This window comes from Lissotriton helveticus, chromosome 11, assembly GCF_964261635.1.
Source record: "Lissotriton helveticus chromosome 11, aLisHel1.1, whole genome shotgun sequence".
NCBI lineage: Eukaryota > Metazoa > Chordata > Amphibia > Caudata > Salamandridae > Lissotriton > Lissotriton helveticus.
This window is the reverse complement of record NC_136072.1, coordinates 192,185,364-192,206,337: the sequence shown is the minus strand read 5'-3', so window position 1 is coordinate 192,206,337 and position 20,974 is coordinate 192,185,364. Positions and strand designations below refer to the sequence as shown.

The window sequence follows — 20,974 nt, the reverse complement described above, 5'->3', positions numbered from 1 at the left end:
CCCCCTCCCGAGGCCGATACATGCACCGGGGACCCTATCCCCCGGGATGAGCCTTTGCTTTCTTTTTTTTTATGTTAGGAGTGCCATGCCGCCCCGCTCCCTAGGCCTATTTCAGCCACGGGAACAACATCCCAAGGGACCCGGACGTTTTTATTTATATATATTTTTTTTTAAGGGAGTGGGCTGAGTGGCTCCCTCCCTCAGGCCATTTTCGGCCCCGGGGCTTAGACATATTTTTCTTTTTTTATAGGAGGGTGCCGGGTGTCCCTGCAGGCCGAGTTCGGCCCCGGGGACCCCATCCCCTGGGACCTGGCCATGTTTTTTCAAAAAATTAAAAAGGGATGGGGGCAAGTGGCCACCCTCTTGGGCCATTTTTGGCCCTATGGACCCCATTCCCTTGGCCTTAGCCACGGCCTTCTGCGGGAGCCAGCATTGCTTCTGGGTAGAGGGAGCTGCTAACATGTAGCTCCCTATGCCCAAAAGCAATTCTGCTTCGCTTCTTGGAAGCAAGAGCATTTTCCATGCTCTTGCTTCCATGAAGCAAAGCAGTGTTTGCTATGGCATGGCGGGAGCAGCGCTCTCGCCATGCTATTGCAAACTGCAATGTCCTGGGGGTGGGCACCCCAGGACATTGCTGGAGCCGGCCCTGTGGGTGGCGCTCCCCAGGGCCATGGAGGGCTCCTGGAGGGGGGCCGTACGGACCCCCTCCACATTTTAAGTAGAAATGGGAAAGTGGTGGTCCCCGGAGCTGGGGGGCCGCAACGTACCCCTGCATTTAATTCATTGGTGCCCCGGGGAGGTGGTGGTCCCCAGAGCTGTGTGGGGTGGCTCAAGCCCCCCCACATTTTGCTTTTTAAACATAGCCCCGGGGAGGTGACGGTCCCTGGGGCTGCGGGGGATCATGTGCCCCCCTAATTTAATGCATATATCCCTGGGGGTGGCGGTCCCTGGTGCTGCGTGGAGGGGCAGGAGCCCCTCCAAGCATTTTTAACAAAAATAAAGCCCCAGGGAGGTGGCGGTCCCCGGGGCTGTGGGGGCCCCGCATCATTATCTGGCACTGCCTCGAGGACCTGGCCCACCCGGGGACTTAAAGGAAACAAAGCGTAGAAGACCTTGCTTTGTTTTGTTTTTTTAATTTTCGGCAGGATTCGCACACCCAGCACAAATCCCACCAAAAATGTTTCAGACCTAGGGGGTCAGGGTGTTTTTACCCTGCCCGCTTTTCTTTTTTAATCCTTTTTTTTCCTTTTTCCTTGTGACTCTGTCCAACCGAGTCACAAGATGGCTGCCACCACTTCCTGGTTGGAACTGATGACAGCCAATCAGATTGCAGGCTTGAGATCTTGAGGGTTCGCAGATCCTCCGCAGAGATATTTGTATATCTGAGAAATGTTTAAATTTCTCAGCAAGTACTGAACGCATTTACACCATTTAATAAAAAGAGGGCTTTCTGAACCAAGAGCTACCTTTTTGCCAAATTTGGTGTAATTCCATTCAGCAGTTCGGGTCGTAGCCGTGTTTAAAGTTTCCTAAGGAAATTAACATGGAGAAAACGTGTTTTGGGACCCCCCCCCTTTTTCTCAGCCCCCACTTAACGAATCACCCCGAAACTCTCAACACAGGAGCGGACCTTACCACACCATTAGTTTTTTTAATTTCCCGAAGATTCGTCAAACGGCGCCAAAGATATTAGCAAAATAAGAAACGCCTTTTGAATAGAAACAAGTTGTGGTCATTACATGATTCCATAACTGTTTTACCACAAGCGGAAATTACCATATAGTGGTAATTTAGTGTTAATTTGGAAATAACAAAAAAAACAGATGAACACCATATAAGGATCTAAATTTGCACCCACTTTTTTTCCTTTTACTAACAGATATGACTTTCCTGTGCTGTGATGCATAATCCCACACTCCAATGTGGTAAAACCAGTTAAATAGCACAGTTCATATCAATGCGCTGAAATCAGCTGACCTGATTTTTACCACTTCCTGACTTACCCTAAATGAGGGGCAGTGAGTCCATTTCGCAGGAACCTGGATTTTGAAGCAGAAATTTGAAAACAATTCCATCTCTACGTTTGAAACTAATGATGCCCTGTTCTCTTGCCACACCTCTGTGAGGGTGTATTTCCAATATATTTGACAGGCAGGAAGCTGAACTTCCTGCCAGACAGTCTAGTCGTATAAATAACCTCCTATCAAGGTTCAAAATGAATTAATTTAGGTGATTGCCACTTCTGACTGTGATTTCATTGGGTGGAGTTTCCTGCTGGCTAAATACCCATAGCTCGTCAGAGAGAGCGGGGAGGTTGCGCCACTGCTGGTCCTTTAACAAGATCAGCAGGGACTGGAGGAGACATTAGCCTCCTGCGCACACGCTAATTGTCAGATCTGTTTTTAAATTAAGAAGAGCCGTCTATATGGGATGAGGCACCTAAAGGACTGCAGGGGCCAATAGACTTGCATTATGTGGATGCAGTTGCCATGGTGACGCTTTTATTCTCCGGGAGGCAGAGAGGTTGGGCTTAAGCAGCCTGGGACCAGCGTGTCAGTCACCAGGCAATTCCATTCACATGCAGGCGCCGGCACGAGGAACAGCCGAGTACAGTAGACAGTGCAACTTGAGAAATGTATTCTGTGTTTCTTGCAAACCCGTGCCTGCCTGTGTATCTCTCGCTCTTAATAATTGTTTTAAAAAGTGAACGGACAGAAACTACACAAGATCAAACGTATAGTTGCCTGTGTTTTAGAATCTATTGCCAATACTTTTAAAAATGTGTTAAAACGTGGCAGCTACAAAAAAAAAGTAGCGACTTGTGTCCTACCCGTATTTACTAGTTCTAAAATTGCCACAGTCACGGAAGACATTTTATTTCAGGGCAAAATTAAATAAACAAGCCTTTGCAGTGATCCATTTCAGGGCAAAATTAAATAAACAAGCCTTTGCCGTGTTCCATCCCCCACCCCAATATGTAATTGTTATTATACACGTGTCTACCACAGTAAAAAAAAATGAAAATAGGTCTGCAAATTTTGCTTCTCAATGCAGTTTGCCAGTTATTATTTCGGTGCGATTCTTGTGGAGAAGCAAAGATAAAATGCAAGCACTTCGAGTATGATTGCATATATGCAATGTCTTTAAGACGATGGTTTAGGCGCACATATGTTGTACATAAAGGGAGCACTTCCGAAATAATATCGAATAATGGTGTATTAATGACTTAAAATGTGTGCAGAGCAGAAAGCGCCATGAATAATTCAAATGAGACACTCATTCTGCCCCTGCAAGGTCGATGAATGAGGCAAGGGAGGCAGGGTTTTGGGAGAGCCCGGCTCCCGGGGCTGTGGGAGCTCTCTCCAGCAGAAGGAAGGCGAGGCGGGCAAGTTCAGCGCGGAGCTCTCTCGTCTAGCCGGGCTAGGGGCGGAGCGCCCCCACACGCCCACCGGCGGCACATTTCATTCGACGAGAGCGGAGCCCTCCAGCTGCTCGGGAGAGTTAAGCCGGAATGTTTGATGCCAAGCGAATGAAAGTCTATTTCTGAACTCGACAGCCACGTCCGGGCGCGCGGTGTGGGCTCCGAGGCGGAGGATGACAGGCACCGGGGGTGCTGCGTGTCCCTGCCCCACTCACCACCTCTGACTGGACCTGCTTGTGAAAAAAATGGCTTGAAAGTGCACCGCTTCAGGATAAAAAGATGAACGTGAGTACTTCGGGGGGAAAGGGCTGTATTTTGCGCGTCGTGCCATGGGAGGAGGAGGACAGACAGACAGTGCTGAGGAAATGTGTTGTCCAGCTAGGCGTGTAAGGTCCACTGCCCGGCAGTGTGAGGGTTAACGCGGATATGGTATCTGGGAGCGTAGCAGAGAGCAGAGTGACAGCTGGGGTGATGCAGATGACAGGACGCACTGAGTTTAGGGTTCAGCGTGGATCTGTTTGTGAATGAGCCGGCGATGCTTGCGTCTTAGATAGCCATGCTGTACTGGAAGTGTTTGCAATTGCAAGCCTCCTGTGTGCAGAGAGGTGCATGTAGACAGAGATTGCTCTGTAGACATTTGGTGTGCTTGCACGTGCATGCCAGTGAGTGTGTGGTTACATTTGTGGCTACTCATGTGTGCGTGTGCCTTCTGATCTGTGAGTGCGTGTCTGCATATATAAATGTGCACGAATGCACCTGCTTCTGTGTACCAAGAGTGTGCACGTGCCTGGTTTTGCGTGTGCTTGTGGGTTTTAACGTCTGTGTAAATGTCAGTTTCTATCTGGGTGTGGGTCTGTTTGTGTGGGCTTGTGAGTGTGTCTGTCTGTGTTTGTGGGCGTACACGTGTTTGCATATATGAGTTGGTATACATGTGTGCATGGGTACCTATGTTTCTGTTTGTGTAACTGTATATTTATACATGTGTGTACTTGAGGGTGTGTGTTTTAAGGCACCTGTGCATGTCTATCTTTGAGTTTGCATGTACGTGTGTAGTAGATATGTGGGTGTGGGTGTGGGTACGGTATTCAAGTACGTACGTGCAGGTGTGTATGGAAATGTGTGGCCATGTGTTTGTGTGTATTTACATGTAGACGTGTGTGTAAATACTTTTGAGTATGGATACATGTGTTTGTGTATACATTTGCCTACCCATGTTTCTGAGTGGTTTATTGACTGTGTATGTGCCTTTGGGAGTGCGTGTATATGTCTGTGCGTGACAGCATTTATATATGTGCATTTAAAGCAGAGGGAAACTGCCATCATTGTATTCCTTCCTGTAATTAACATGCTGTGGTCATTACTGTAAGTAGCTGGTTGCTTGCAGGGACTCTATACTGAAGCTAAGGGCTCCATCTTGTACACACGACCAGACCTCAGCATCTCCCTGTCTCTGTCCATCCCTCTGTCTCCAGTGGGGTCTCAATGGAGACCTTTTATCCCCCCCGGATGGAGTGACAGCCAAGTGCCTTATGCACGAGATAGGTCCATCTATCGGCATATGTCAGTATAACCCGGATGTCTAGAGTGCGTTTAAGATAAGTTTCAATGGTACTTAAATAAAAAAAGAAGAGATTATTACACTTAAATCCCTTTCGGACAAATTGCTTTCTTCTAACATTAAATGTTCTTTGAAACTATGTTACCCTTACATATGCTGCCAGCAATGATTGATGTTCGAAACGTATTTACAATATATAGGTTCTTGGTGGTTACACATATGGAGTGACGTTTATCTTTGTAATGTAGAGTAATACAGGATTGATGTAATTAATTCAAAGTACTTTTTTTATATGTATTGTCATCACATGTAAATATTATCCATATACAGAGGTATGTGCATACATTAAATGTAACGTGTGTGAAAGGGGGTGCTAATGGAGAGGTGTAGGGAAGCATTAGAGAGGAGGGGGCAGGGTACATATATTTTTTTTAATGAGCAAGATGGTGAGGGAGGGAGAACACAATGGGTCAGCTGGGGGAGGGGAAGATGAAACTTAAAGCAAGGGGGTGGGGGGGAAAATAGGAAGCAGCACACAAGGATACGAGCTGGAAAACACACCCCCTCCCTTAGATTGCTTAAGGTAACACAAACAAGTAGTTTCCTGAATGCAAGCAATGTCAGCAGAGGAAGGATACAAGTCTTCCACTCAGAACGCTGTTTAGAGTGAAATGCCCCTGAGCAGAATACACATAAAAAAGGAGGAAAGCCACTGAATCAAGATGAGACGACTGAGATAGACACCACAACCATCCAGTCGCGAGCAAGGGGTTAACCCAAAGCCCACTTTAAGTAGATGTTAGAGGTTGGGAATAATAGATCAGATTACAGGCAGATAAGCCTGTCTGTAAACTAGACCTAAAAATGCACAAACTGGAAAGAAATGAAGACATATCATCCATAAATGGTAAACAACGTTTACCATGAAACTTTTTGTCCCCAGGGAATCACAACGCGGTCGTCACAACGACCGCGTTATGATTCCGCATACCATTACTCCACAAGTCGTAACAATGACTTGTCGGAGGTGGGGGGGAAGGTGTTGGATTTAAAATCCAACACCTTCCCTACTGTCCACACAGACTGGATTGGAATAGTAAATTATACTATTCCAACATCCAGCGCCCCCCTCCGCAAGTCGTTGTTTCGACTTGCGGAGTAATGGTATGCAGAATCACATTGCGGTCGTTGTAACGACCGCATTGTGATTCCCTGCGGACAAAAAGACTGTAGGATAAGGAGGCATATTCTCCATAAATACATCCCAAAGACTTGTAAGAAAACCCCTGTCAACCTCAGATCTACCCCAAACATACTCCACTATGGGGAAGGACCTTTCGAACCATCACTGTAGAGAATACCACACTGCGACACAATAGGTAGCCACTTTCACTACATCCGGCTTTATTGTAAGTGAGCCATCATTGGACCGCAGGGCTATAACACCCTTGTTCAACGCTCTCTTGCTTTCACGCTAGGTTTGTGCTCTTCAAATACCCATATGGACATGCAAAGAGGAAACAGACCATGACACTTCCTTCTTACTGCATCTTGCACTGTCTAAGACGCAATCATTCTGACTAAATGTCATTCAGTGTTTTGATACCATTTGGAATACTCAGGGGTCTCTGGTCGATGGACTCAGCGGGTATCTTGTTCAAGGTTGGTTGCAGTTTCCTCAAGTTCCTTCAGAATACAGGCCAGTATGAATAGTTGACAGACAAATTTACAGCAGTCAGGGAAGTCTGAATAGAAACATGAACAGAAGTGTGATCACTGGATTGGAGCTCATCAGAGACAAGTACCGAGAACTTGAGAAGGTTTTTCTTGGTACATTGTCACTGCTCCTGTTCTGTTTATGATTGGTAGAATAAGCTTCAGGAGATACAGTCTTGTGCACGCTGATGTAGGAAACTCCTCATCACTTTTAGAGCGTAACCTGATTTTATGTATAAGCCATTCATAAGACGTATTCTTGAAGGGTGAAAATGTGCAAAATTGTGTTTTTCACACAATTTCCTCAAATATTCAAGCAAAATTAGCTAAAATTATGCGACATTCTGAATCAAGTGCATACCTCACATTCAAAAATAAAGCAAGACAATAACAGTGGGACCTGACGCGAGGAAAAAACATCTCCAAGGCATTTTCTTCTTTAAGCAGGCTCCCACAAAACATTTTCTGTTGAAACTAGTCCTCCTAGAGACGTTTTAAGACATGTGCAAAGTGGGCTCTGGCTCAGAGCCCCAGCCTGCCAAGGGGCCCCTGGTGATATGGCTCTCTCCTTCACACAGGCCTGCCATGGTGAATTTGAATGATTTTTAAACATAGATTTTTTTTAATCGCATTTTCCTGTACGAAAATATGTGGCAGTCTAATTCAGACATTTTGCAGAGAAATGCTGTGTCTATGTTTTTCAGCACTATGCAACATCCATAAAACAATGTTCCTTTTGTGAGAAATGGCCGGAGGCCACAGAGATTATCTGCAATAATATCAGGGAGTTGCTGCTATATTACAATATTGAAAAACACACAACATCACTGTTCCTTAATTTTAGTTGAAAACATATTTAGAATTTGGACCAGTCTGTCTGTGCAGTGTCAGTGACCTGGCCTCAGAGGGCATGAAAAATCTGAAATTGGATCGTAAATTCAAAGATGTTCCAAACAGGCCCTTCAAATCATGCTTAGCCCAGGGTGCATATATCCTTAAAATGTCTCCCTGAGTCTTCCACAGGAAAATAAAACTGTGCAAACGTTATGCCCGTAAAACACATGGTCTGAAGTGTGTGAATTTCACAATTTAAACAGGTAGAATTAAACTTGTGTGCTGGGCCTTGTAAAGTGTCAAACCCTTTAACCATAATAGTGTCCTGCCACAGGAAAGCCAAATATTCACAGTTAACTGTACCTCGAGTTACATTATTTTAACAAGTGTTATTGAATATTTTTGAGCTGTTACCATCTCACCTTAAAACTAAAGCCTAGTTCATGAAGTGACAACAAGGTTAACTTCATTGTTGTTCTTTTTCAAGGTTTTACCTGTCCACATGGCCTCGAGCTAACCATCTAAATGTTCTCCAAGCACAGAGCTTCAGCACAGGTCCACAGCTTCTAAGACTAATGCGTATCAGCATCACAGCTGATGGTGGCCTGCTCAATGTACATTTATAAGTAAGGTGTCTCCAACAGCTGCTTGGTGATCAGCTGGGAGAGAGTCCTATTGGCATTGTCAAGTAATATGTGAACAAAAATGAGTCGAAATTCTGCCAAAATCTGAATTTCGCTAGCAATATACCAGCAGGAAATCATTAGACAGTAAAGGTTCAATTAATAATGATATATCACAAGCAAAACATTAGCATTGGCGGGTAGTTTTAGTTAAAGCGATAGAGAAAGACAATTTGGATGAGCTTGCATTGCATGCATTTCAAACATATAGGGGCACATTTATCAAAAAATCACGCAGCGCAGCACAGGCAGCACAGCAAGCCACTTTGTTGCCCTGCGTGATAGGGAAAGGGCGGGAACGTGCCGTATTTAACATTATACATGTTCGTCTTTTCCTTGCACTGGCGCTCAATGTGCTTCCTAGCGCCAATACAGGCATCCATGCACCATGGTGCAGGGGTGCCTGCGTTGTAAGCAGGATTGTTTTTGTGCAGGAAGGGACACCTTCTTGCACAAAACAATCCCCTGATGTATTTCCTCTTTTTGTGGGCGGCAAACTGCAGCACACATAGAAAGAGCAAAAAATGAGGAGAAATAAAGATATTTCTGCTTGTTACTCCTCACCTGGAAAGGTGTAGCATTTTGACGCATTCCCAGGTATACCCGTAATGGTAAACTGGATACGCAGCAAAATCCATGGGTGGATGGGCGGCAAGACCCACGCTCCACTCATGGAACGCTTCCCTCGGGCAGAGTAACGCAAAGGAGTGATTTGCGTGGAGTTGCGTTACTCTAGATTTATCAAGCCACCCAGGGCCCCACACAAAGGTGGCTTTGCATGGCTTGATAAATGTAGCTTAGCAGTTAAGTCGCTTTTGTGCCCTGTTGCGTAGTGCTAGCCCGACTCAAATCTTTGATATATATGGTCCATATTACATTGTCAAAACATTGTAGTGCATAGAACATATTCTTATCTCTGGTGGGGGGGTCATTTATAAAATTATAATGTATGAAGAGCTAGGACAGTCCCATGATTTCTTAAGGGTATTAAAGCAAAGAGCACCACATACTCCTGGTGGGATCTTTGACCATATAATAGGTGTGAATGGACCCTGGAATGGGCTTCTCACATATGTTAATATTCTTTTATGTCAAGTGGAGGACAGATATTTAATCGCTAAAAGTACATTTAAAGTAAGAATCAAGGCCTTGTATAATTCATTTTCACATTGAATTCTACACAACATTCCTAAATCAAAACTCAAGTTAACCCTTAACATATAATATAATATAATATAATATAATATAATATAATATAATATAATATAATATAATATAATCAGGCAAGTGAATGCAAATATAATACCAGATGCCTTTACTGTTAGGGAGCCACGTTCTTCACGATGGTGGAGCAAAGCTTAGCAACTGGCAGGCACATTGCAGGGTTGCCATGGGATATGAACCCCAGAACTATCTAAGCTGAAAAGTTCAAGGAATAATGAACACCAATAATGTTAAACAAGCACTGGCCAAGCACATAGAAGTATATGTTTTATAAATGGAATATAGCCTTCATAGAAAGGCTGCTTTGTAGGTCTGTGGTTGGGTAGATGGCTGAGTGGGTGAATGTAATGACATGGATCAACAGTTGGGAGTAACAATGAGGGCATAGATGGGTGAATGCATACGTGATTGAGCACATTGACTTGTATGTATAGGTTAGATGGTTTCATTTTTGGATGACGGGTTAAATGAGTGCATATATAAATATACTCTTAAATGCTTTTGTGAATAGACCCCTTATGCCACTTAAAAATCAAAATGGCAACTTGAATAGTAGCAAATGTGGTATTTGTTTGGTGGTTTATTTGCAAATTGAATTTGAGAGAATATTGAGTGGTGGGACACACACATACACACACACACACATATATATATACACACACACGAACACACAAACATACAAACCCACAGAGAGGCCTCAGCATCCTATGACACTACAATAAAACGTCAGGAACGTGTAACATGAGTCGCTCGTGGTATCTGAAGAGGATATATTTGGAGTTGTTACAAGTAGCTCACAACCAATCATCTATCTGGTTTTGCCTTCTGTGCCTGCGTGACTTCCGCTTTGTCAGTCAGTCAAAGAACTGCATTATGCTCGAGAAGGGTGTTGTGTCAACTTACTGAAGGAGGTTATTAGCGCGTGGCTTAGCCCCGCCTCCTCGTTACAGATCTGCTCTCATTTGCATGCCACAGCGGAGAGGGGGTAATGATATTGATAGCTGCTGGTGCCAGCTGGTACATCATTGGCAGCGATCCTGGGGGCATGAAAAAGACGTGGAACAAGAATAGATGACATGTATGTGCCCGTTTTCAGGCCACAAACGCATCACGTGTGGGGGAGGCGGCAGACATGGCTTGTAAAACACCCTCCAAGGTTTCCCGGTGGAAAGGGGTCTATTTTTGAGGGCAGCGGATCTCCTGCTCGGCGGCTCTGAAACCTAATGATGTACATACAGCTCGAGAGGGCACAGCTGTCCGTGTTATTTTAGGGTTGCCAGACTGTGCTGCCCCTGCCACCAGAAATAGACAAACGTACATAGTAATCAGGGATTTCTGTGCGCAGTCACAGAAGCAGGAAACGGCAAATGCAAAAAGCGAATTTGAAAAACGGTGTCCCATTTTTCAGGTGCCATTTCCTTGATCGGAGATGCCATTTTTGGCAGTGACCTTCCTTCACGTGGAAGCTTGTTTAATGCTGTGCATGGCTTCGGCCCTAATTGTCCTTCTTCCACTTTCATCGCCATCACTCTGTTTTGTGGCAGAAAGAACCACGGGCCCCCGGTCACTTCCCGTCTCTTTTTAATCGGACTTTGTGCTCCTACCTCTGCTGTTTTCTAGGGGCTCACTGTTAACTCCAGTCAGACCTCTCAACTAAGCCTATGTTGTAGGGAGTTTCTTTACTCGACGGTATTTTCACCCTTCCAGCTTGCTCCCTCATACTTACACACCACAGAAAAATGTCCCCCCACTTTATTGTCAATGGAATTTTCCACCACAAACATCAGCCTTCACACTCATTGGCACACCCTGCCATGCTTTTCCTTTGGTCAGCCTCCCTCTACCCCAGTACTGCACATTTCCCCACCCACCATCAGAAACTTCGAATTTACTACCCACTCCATTTTGGCAACAAATTTGTTTATGCCAAAAACGCCTATCCATCCTCTGCATTAGGGGTGTTCGGAAAACGTGCAAATTATAAAATTGCACAGAGATCTGGGCTTAAATCCATAGTTTTTTTTGCCCACTATGCCATTCCAGTTTGGACCCAGCCATATGCAAATCAGTCTTGACCCTGCTCCCTATGGGAACAGTCCAGCGCAAACTGCCAGGCAAGGTCTTCCTTGGACTTGCATCAAGCATCCTATGACTGGTTTCAGGGTTTCACCCCTCATCAGCCAGGATAGCTTGACTCCAGTGGCACGGAGAGCACGGCACCCACGTCTCGGCATACTCATCCCAATCGTGGTGCCAAATGCAAGAAGGACACTTGATGGACAGAATGCAGAACGATTTCATACATTCACCCCAGTACAAAGATCTGGGCCTAAATCCATAGTTTTTTTGCTCCCCATGCCATTCCAGTTTGAACCCAGTCATATGCAAATCAGTCTTGACCCTGCTCCCTATGGGAACAGTCTATCCTGAATTGGCAGGCCAGGTCCTACCTAGAATGTAAACAAGCATCCTGGGACTGGTTTCTGGGTATCACCCCTCATCAGCCAGGCTAACTTGACTCCAGTGGCATTGTGAGCACAGGTCCCATGTCTGGGCATACCTTTGCCAATTACAATGAATCCAAAGATAAAAATTATTTGAATGTGTTTGCAAAAGTCTATCGCCAAATTGTTCTCGCTATGTTTGTTCTGAATGAAAATCTACTTGTCTTGATTAAAACTTTTCAAAGAATATTAGTGCACTGACAGGTGTTCCCTCTACTGTCATAAAGAAACAGTATTGAGGTTTATTGGTTCACTGCATGTATTACCAAACAGGAGTACACTTTCTTTTCCCTATGGGGTGGCAGAAGTGACATCACGCGCCCTTTGCTCTCTACTGAGATCACAGGGTTGCCCTTAGCCTCTGAACAGCCTCCTCTTTGCTGCCAAGAGACCAGGGGAATGGTATCTAAGCGAGGTCCATGTCCTCTGGACATATTCACTGTCTCATGGAAGCATTTTGCCTACTAGCATGTTTCTGGTGACAGTTATCATCAATACACATTCTCTCAAAAAATATGAATGGACACTGTATTTGTATTGTGAATTTAAAAAATGCAATGACCACCCAACTAGGGTAACTCTTCATTGATAAAACCAAGAAAAATATCTCCAGAAAGGCACAGCCCGCTATTGAAAGACATGACATATAGAAAGACCTTTACTAGCTCCTAACACATGGAACCAGCCAAGTCCTTTTAGTTTATGAAACTTTGTTAGATGTAACTCTGGGTGTGGACGTAATGACATAGAGTTCCATTTTTGCACTACAGCAGTTGAAAACCCACTACCAACAATAGTTTTCCGAAGAATTTTGGACTCAACCAAGAGAAATTTTAATGGGAGTAACTTCAACAGGCATATTTAGTGGCGTAGAGTTTCAGATGGTCACAGCGGCTAGAACCTTTGCTTGAATGGTGTGAACTTATACAGGAATTTGGATAAAAAATATTGAAAATGCAGTATTCTAGTGCATGTTTCATGAAGTAGGTGCTGGGATCTGGCAAGTGTAAAATGACTCCAGACACAGGATGTTTAGTACCAACAAGTCCTACCCCAACTTTTAAAACTGGAGTTCATATCTTAGGAATGAGGAGTTTTAGTTTGTGATGCGCACCTGATAAAGCATTAACCAGTAATCAGTAAAATGCCCTTATGCCCTACTACATGGCTGGCACCAACAACAGACAACAAGGTGACCTGTAAACAGTCACATAGAATCTGGGACACATTGTGTTGATGAATATATTTGGTAATAAGGAATTGTGACGAGCAGTGAAAGGGGTATAAACATGTGTATAGATATATTTGATAGCAGAGGAATTCTAATAGACAAAAGAGGGCATTCATTTCAATAAGCACGATTCATTGCACAATAATTGGCTTATAACACCCCTATCAGTGAAATTTTGCTGGACATACCTGTTAGTGTCATTTGATGGGATTCAATGGAAAACTAATTATGTTGAGTCATTTTGATGATGTAAGCACTTTGAAGTGTTTAATATAGAACAATATGTAATTTTAAAACAAAGGCTTCTATTACCTCCTAATTTAAGCTTTTGTTAATTGTATTTCCCATGGTATGTTCTTATAGAGTTGAATAGATACTACAGTGTCACACACTGAATGGAAGTAGGCACAGCTTAAAGTTTCTCCTGTAACAATTGTGTTAACACATGTTGTTATGTTATGTTATGTTAGCCGGATTTTTAGAGCGCACAGATGCCCCAGCGAAGGGGCGTCCTGGCGCTGGCATGCATCTAAAGTGCATGCATTCTAAGTGTGGGTTCCATTGCTTATCATTTTTATTTTATTTTAGTTTACGGAGCTTTATGTAGTGCTAACTTGACCCGTAGGTATCGGGTATCAGAGCTTTTTACATAGCACCAGTTGCGTTACGTGAGGACACATTCATTTTTTTATTTTTTTTGTTCGGCATGGGGAGATGAAGTGATTTGCCCAGAATCACAGGATGTTCAGCGTCGTTGTCAAGACTCGAACCCAATTCCCCAGATTCGAGGTCGACTGCCCTAGCCGTTAGGCCAACTCCTCTCCCCAACTCATACCTCCTGGCTGCATCCTCTACCTGCTCTCCACTAGCGAGCAAATCATCTAATGTAGGAGTGTCCACCAAATCTCAAGGAGTGGAAATGTGTCATATTTTCAGAATAAGCAATGGTTATCTAAATAAGCTTCATGTAGATCAATTATATGTATATCTCATGTGGCTACCCTGAACATCTGTCACAAAAAGGAGCCTCGCCAGGTCCCCCAACAAGCTGCTCAGCAAATAATGTATCCAACATTTCAACCATTGTATTGCATTTTTGTTCCAATAGTATTCCATATTTAATCAAATAATTTTTCATGCTCCATCATTCCATTTTCATTCATATTTCTGACAATATTTTCACAAGTGTCTCTTAAGGCCTTTTCTTGGCGGCACCAGAGCGTGCAATATTCCTCATGATGCTTCCTCTTTACATGGTACCCAGTGCATTTCAGGATACTTCCCTTCTTTGGGGGTAAATATAATGTAAAATGGTTAAAAAAACACCCATCAGTACTATCAATACTCAAACAACACACATACTTAATGCCACCATCCCTTGTAATACACAATAACTGGAGTGAACATAAAAAACTGCAAACTACTTTACCCATCATCCCTCATTCATGACACTCACTGGCATCATTTAAAAAATAAACAAAAAAAGTGTGCTTGTTAGCACCCCGGTGTGAGCCTAACACTACAAAATAAATCTAATGTTTCGAACACCAAATCTGTGTACATAAAATACAAAAGACTCCTGCACGCAACCCTTGCTAAGCAAAAACAACCATTCACGCTTCGAAAAAATCTATTAAAATAAAAATGGGACTATCGTTGCCCAATGTGCCCACAGAGATTAACCTGTGTCTCACGAAGGAACACATATGTCAAGTCTGGCCTTTTATGATTCTATGTGCCGGGGCAGCCTTTTAAAGCCTCCATTTAAAGGCCGTCCGTAGATAGTTGACAAAGAAACTGCCCCATTCCTAGATGTTTCCAAATGAAGGCAGGTGCACTCACCTACTGGATTAATCACCATCACATGCCCCAACCTATCCCCCCCAAAAATGCTAGAATCTAACACAAGATTAGCCACCCAGCTTTGTGTACCCTGAACATCCAGCATAGCATCTCCATTTCTGGACCTATGTTAGACCCCCCTGGTGTAATGTTATGTTATGTTATGTTATGTTATGTTATGTTATGTTAGGGAGATTTATAGTGCGCATGGCTGCCCCAGCAACGGGGCGTCCCAGCGCTAATGTCATGTTCCACTGAGGTGGGCTGTAAATCCTTCCTCTGTGCAGTAAAACCCTATTTGAGTGTGATTACACAAATGAATCCCTATCTAACCATGGAGAAGAAAATGTCTGCTGGGACTCTGCTCCCTACTGCGCATGCATTTCCTTTAAGTGGTTGGCAGAGGCTCCAGGAAGAAATATCTGCATGATGCCATGGAGACACTATGACTCCTCCTCAACCTGCCACACGAAGGGGACTTGTGTGGCTTGCTTCTTGATGGTGGATGTTGTACCTTAGTACCCCTCCTTAGGCAGGACTCACCAATGCCCCACTGCACCCTCAATGAAACTATTCCATCACCCCTGTGCGGATGTATGATGTTACAATGCATACTTTTACATCGCATGCCTTTACAACGCGGTATTTACAACGAATACCTTTACAATGCATAGTGCTTTGGGGCGCTGGATAGTGAATAGTTTAATTTACTATTCCAACTCCAGTCCCAGTGGACACTAGGGAAGGTGTTGGACAGTAAATTAAACGTATTCCCTATCCTAGAGCGCACCCCAGCGCAATGCGTTGTAATGGTTTGCGTTGTAAAAGTTGCATCGTAAAGGCACTGCGTGGTAAAAGTTGCGTTGTAAAGGTTGTTTCCTCCCCTGTGCTCTGTGTGTGCTGGTTTTCTAATGCTGAACGGGCATTTGCAGAAAGTGCCACCCGGGCTTTACGTGGGATGAAAAACTGGAGAAACTCCCAAGGGGGCGTGGCCATTGTAATTAAGAGCATGGCTTAAAAACAGCTAAACTAAAAATCTGTGCTTAGCATAGTGTGCTGCCCGACTTGTATTTCGCCGTTTCTTTCATTGCATCCAGGCATGTGATACAACAAGTGACATCATACCTACAAGTCAGGACTATTGACTTTGTCAATGGTTTATTAGTTGCATAAGATAAATAAGCAGCAACTATGGCTTGTATATAATATTGAAAAAGCTTCCACTTAAAGCCCTGGTGACGCCACAACAATGTTGCTGCTGCCGCATTTCAAAAAGAGAAGGGAAATCCAGAGGGAAAATGACTCTCTTTAAAGGATTTCCCTTCTCCTACAATGCTCACCTGGCATGACGTCATGCGTAACAGTAACTTCTCTACTAGTGAGAAGTGAGCAGTGTGAGCATGCGCGCATCCATGTGCCTGCTGTCACTGCAGTCCGAAAAAAACGGGCCGCCTGTGCCAGGGCACAAAACAGAGCCCGATAGAGACCCGTTTTGAGGCCCTCTTTAAAAAACTACCTGTGCTCAGCACCGGTGAGACCCGGCCCACTTCAAGCCCTTGGGCAACCCAATATAACTCAAACAATACCAAACAAACCAATATTGGTAATTCACAAGTTTTTGGACAATGTGGTTAACATTTTCTCTGCTGTAATACGCAATACTCATAGAGAATTCTTGGATATCTTATACCATAAACTGCAGTCAACAACAGCTAATTGTGTGTGTCTGTGTTTGTCTGTGTTTGTGTGGTGTGTGTGAGCTTGCATGTGCTTGTGTGGTGAATGTGTGTGCGGTGTATGCATCTGTGTACGCGCGTGCGTGCGTGCATATGTGCTTGTGTGTGTTTATGTGTGTGATGTGTGTCTGTGTGTGTAATTGAATGTCTGTCTGGTCTTAGCGGGCTGATCATTTAGGCATCTGACCATACAGAGCTACACGATAAAGCCCCTTTCTGATTTGCTAGTTTCAAGGTGGTAAGCACTCTGTTGGGGCCATGCTCACTCATCAGTCTCCTTCCAGAGCAACAATCAATACAGTGCGAAGCCCCAAAGGGCAACAGCTGGGACCCAGCAACAGCACACGGCAGGGAGGCAAAGCTACGAAAAAGAAAAACCCCGGCCACCCTGCCAGCATGACTAGAATCAGCAACAGATGCAGTGGGAAAAGGCCTGGATCCATACCTTCAGCCAGTGCTTTCTCGTGCTATGTTGTCATGATCACAGGCGTTTGTTTAGCCCTGTCCTGCCAATAACAGTACCTCACAGCCAGGGCTTTAAGTGGGCCGGGTCTCACCAGGTCTGAGCACCTGTAGTTTTTTTAAGGGGGCCTCGAAACGGGTCTCTATCGGGCTCTGTATTGTGCCGTGGCACAGGCGGTCCGTGTTTTTTTCTGGACTGCAGTGGTAGCAGGCACTGCGATGTCAGCGTGGTGAGCATTGTAGGGGAAGGGAAATCCTTTAAAGAGAGTAATTTTCTCTCTGGATTTCCCTTCTCTTTTTGAATCTCATGAGCAGCAACATTGTCGTGGTACCAGTTCCACTTCCACTTAAAGCCAGGGCTTTAAGTGGAAGTGTTTTCAATATTATATACAAGCCATAGTTGCTGCTTATTTATCTGATGCAACTAACAACCACTGACAAAGCCAATAGTACTGACTTGTAGTTATGATGTTACTTGTTGTATTATATGTCTGGACGCAATGGCAGGAACAGCAAAATACAAGTCGGGCGGCACACTGTGCTAAACACAGATTTTTAGTTTACGTGTTTTAAGCCACGCCCTTAATTACATTGACCACGCCCCTTTGAAAGACCCCCTTAGTTTTTCATCCCACTTAAAGCCCTGCTCACAGCGCTTTAGGGGCCCTCAGTGCCTCTCTCTGTGTTTTTAAATAGGGGGCTGTTGGCTTTTTATGGCTTATTTTTTCGCTTTCTATAGTTCAGATTGTTTATCTTTTAGACTTTATTATTCAGAATATGAAGAGTTTAATTATCCAAAACAATCCTAAATTACAACAAACGCAATTTAAGGCTTCTGCAAGGTCGTAATTTAAGAGTGAATGGCTGAGTCACAGCCATTTCTGATTTAGCTGTACATAATTGGTTCACGGAGTATAACACCTTGGTAATGCAATGGCATAAAAATGCAGAGCTGCATTTGCTTCCCTAATATTTCGTGTATGCGGGGTAAGCGTGCCCTGGGCTAGGAAATGTGTTAAATATCACTTTTTCCTTTTCATTAGTTTTTCCCTAACAATTTCTTATTCGGAACTATGCGTGTGGGCAGCGTGCACATGAGTGCGTAGACTACACAATCAAACCTCCATTACATGCAGTCACTTTTGCATGTGTGTCACCCTTACAACGTATGCACAGGTAATTTGCATTTCCAACGCGCATCTGGCAAATAAGCGCTATGGACTTTCTCGGCTATAAATCGCACTGGGGCTTTTTCCGGAAACAAATATGATTTACGCATTAAATAAAACCTATATCAATTGACACACACATTTTTCAGCCATTCCCCCTTAAATTAGAAAGTACTCAATGCATGTGCTTGAACACACACACTATTAGAAGAACATACGTTGAAAGGTCGTGGCCGCTCTTCAGTTCATACCATAGAAGATAAGAGCTGGGGGTGGGAGGATTTTTAATAATTCCATAACAGTCAGACACATTTAACCCTTTGTGTGCTCGTGACGGAACCATTCCGTCACGAGCCTCGGGTGGGCTGTGCTGGTGACGGAACGGTTCTGTCACGGCCCGCTCGCCGCGCGTGCGCGGCGTGAATTCCGCGCCTGCGCTGATGTTCTAACGAGCGGGCGGGGCCGTGACGGAACCGTTCCGTCACAAGTACAGCTCACCCGAGGGCCGTGACGGAGCGGTTCCATCATGAGTACGTGACCGCCGCGCGGCCCCGCCTCCCCCTTAGCGCTGCGGCGGAATAGCCGCCGCAGCTAAGGGGTTAAGGAAGTTCGTAGTTCAAGAGGTGGGTTCGAGAATTCTCAAATGTGCTTAAGAGGAAGACAGTAATCAGTGCTTCATTTGAGCCGGTGGTTTCCGGCACACAGCACCAGCACTAAATTGCCAGAATCGGCATTTATGACAGTCTGCCACATGGTGGTGCTTTTGTCTGATTTAGAGTGAGCACAACAATAGTTGTTTACTAATTCAATATAGTAAATATGACAGACCTCTGCTGCCCAAGCCATTCTTGTAGCTCTGAGGGCCAAGAATAGTCTGAATTAACACACTTGTAGGGTGTGATGGTTACTAGGTATGTTGGTTCAGTCGTTGGCAGCGCTGGCAGGGGTAAAGGGTGATGTAGGCCGCAGTGGCCTCCTGATGAGGGCCCTGCCACTCATTTAATTTTTTTTACAAATTAAGCACTGAATAGCTATAAGTTCTCCACCCCAGCAGCCAGATGTTCCTCTGAACACAGATGGAGCATTAGGCTGCAGGGATTTACGTTCTTCCACCGTCTACTGAAAGAAAAGGAAAACAGTCGCCACAGCATAGCCATGTTTTTTCCTGTCTCAGGACTTTCAGTAGAGCGGAGGGGGGATGGAACATGCTACAGCTAAGAAAAAAGACAACTAGCTACCACACTTAGTACTCCATGACTGAGAAAGTTTCCACTGTAGTGCAGGGGCCCTTCATTGTGGAGTTCCTCATTTATGTTTTTTAATGTTCATAGTCGCGAGCCACAGGTTCCCAAACATCACAGCAGCGGCGGCTCCTCCGCAATGGCGGAGGAGCGTCACCCCACTGGCTCAGAGCCAGCAGTTGAAAAATAAAACAATATGTTATTATCGTTTTATTTTTTAGCTGCTGGCTAAGCCAGCGTGTGCAGGGAGGAAAGGGGTCGGGCCATGGGAGGGGGGAGGAGGAGTGGTGTGTGCACTTTTAAGTGCGCATGTCAGTTTCACCGAAAGTCTCAGGTCAGCCAAACTGACAAGCGCACTAAGGTTTCTCCAACCCGGCTGTATTCCGCATGTTTGGAGAAACAGCACAGACTTCCTGTGCCTGAGCGAGCGTTAATCCAGACCGCTCAGGCCAGTCCCCATGCTGCTCTCATGCTTGAGAGACGGGCCGAGATTGGATGGGGAGTCCGTGATGCTCTCCCAGGGACTGCTGGGACCAGGAATAGAGGAGTGCAAGGCGGGCAACAACACCAGGTATGTTTTTTTATTTTATAGTTATTTATTTTTAAGCCCCACCTGCCGTGCGCTGCCCCCACACACTACCCACATCCCCCCACTCTCTCCATCACTCCTTATCCTTGTTGGCCGCCACTGCATCACAGGACCCTAAATCAGATCAAAGTGGTGTTATTTCGGTGTTCCAACCTCCCTCAGCTATTTTGCTAGGCCAGAGGCAGTAGTGAGTGTGCCTTATTTGCATGCCACACCGCCCAGACATGCACACTGATAGCAGTGAGGTTTCTTCAGTGGTATCCTCGTATGGTGAAACTATGCATGCATGTGCACCCCTTCCTGTGGCTGCCTTTCTGTAACAGTCACAAAAGTACCAGTGAAGGAAATGTTTCTGCTGGCAGAATTGTATCACTCACTCTGTAATGAGGGCCAAAGAAGGGAAGAAATGTGGAGCAAACCATCACAGTTCTCTGCCTTAAAAAGTTGTTCATTAAATTGTGCAGGTTTGTTTTGTATATGGGTGTACTAGGTGCTTCAAAAGGCCCATCCAGGACAGGGGCAAAACATTTATCTTTTCCCAGTCCTGCATCTTTAATGTTGACCAAAAATAAGTACTCTAGAACATTGCTTTGATTGATGCTGTCAGCTGGGGTTCTGAGATGTATTGTGACATTATTCACCAGATGGGCCCTTTAAAAACACTCTAGTAAAAATGCATTGTTAGTAAATATCAGCAGGGGTAGGTTTGGATAACCAGGTAGGGTGGAGGTCTAAGGTACACCTTCTGCCTGAGTTAAGTCAGT

General features: G+C 44.7%; 1 protein-coding gene across 1 annotated transcript in view; it reads left to right on the top strand.

Annotated features, from left to right (window-relative positions):
• Nucleotides 1-3,585: 3,585 nt before the first annotated feature.
• SCHIP1 (schwannomin interacting protein 1) overlaps nucleotides 3,586-20,974 on the top strand; it is a 402,630-nt gene continuing 385,241 nt past the window's right edge. Inside the window, exon 1 of the mRNA XM_078666939.1 lies at nucleotides 3,586-3,706. Within this exon, the coding sequence (XP_078523065.1) occupies nucleotides 3,701-3,706 (6 nt within the window). The 5' untranslated portion in view covers nucleotides 3,586-3,700. The remainder of the gene's footprint in view (nucleotides 3,707-20,974) is intronic.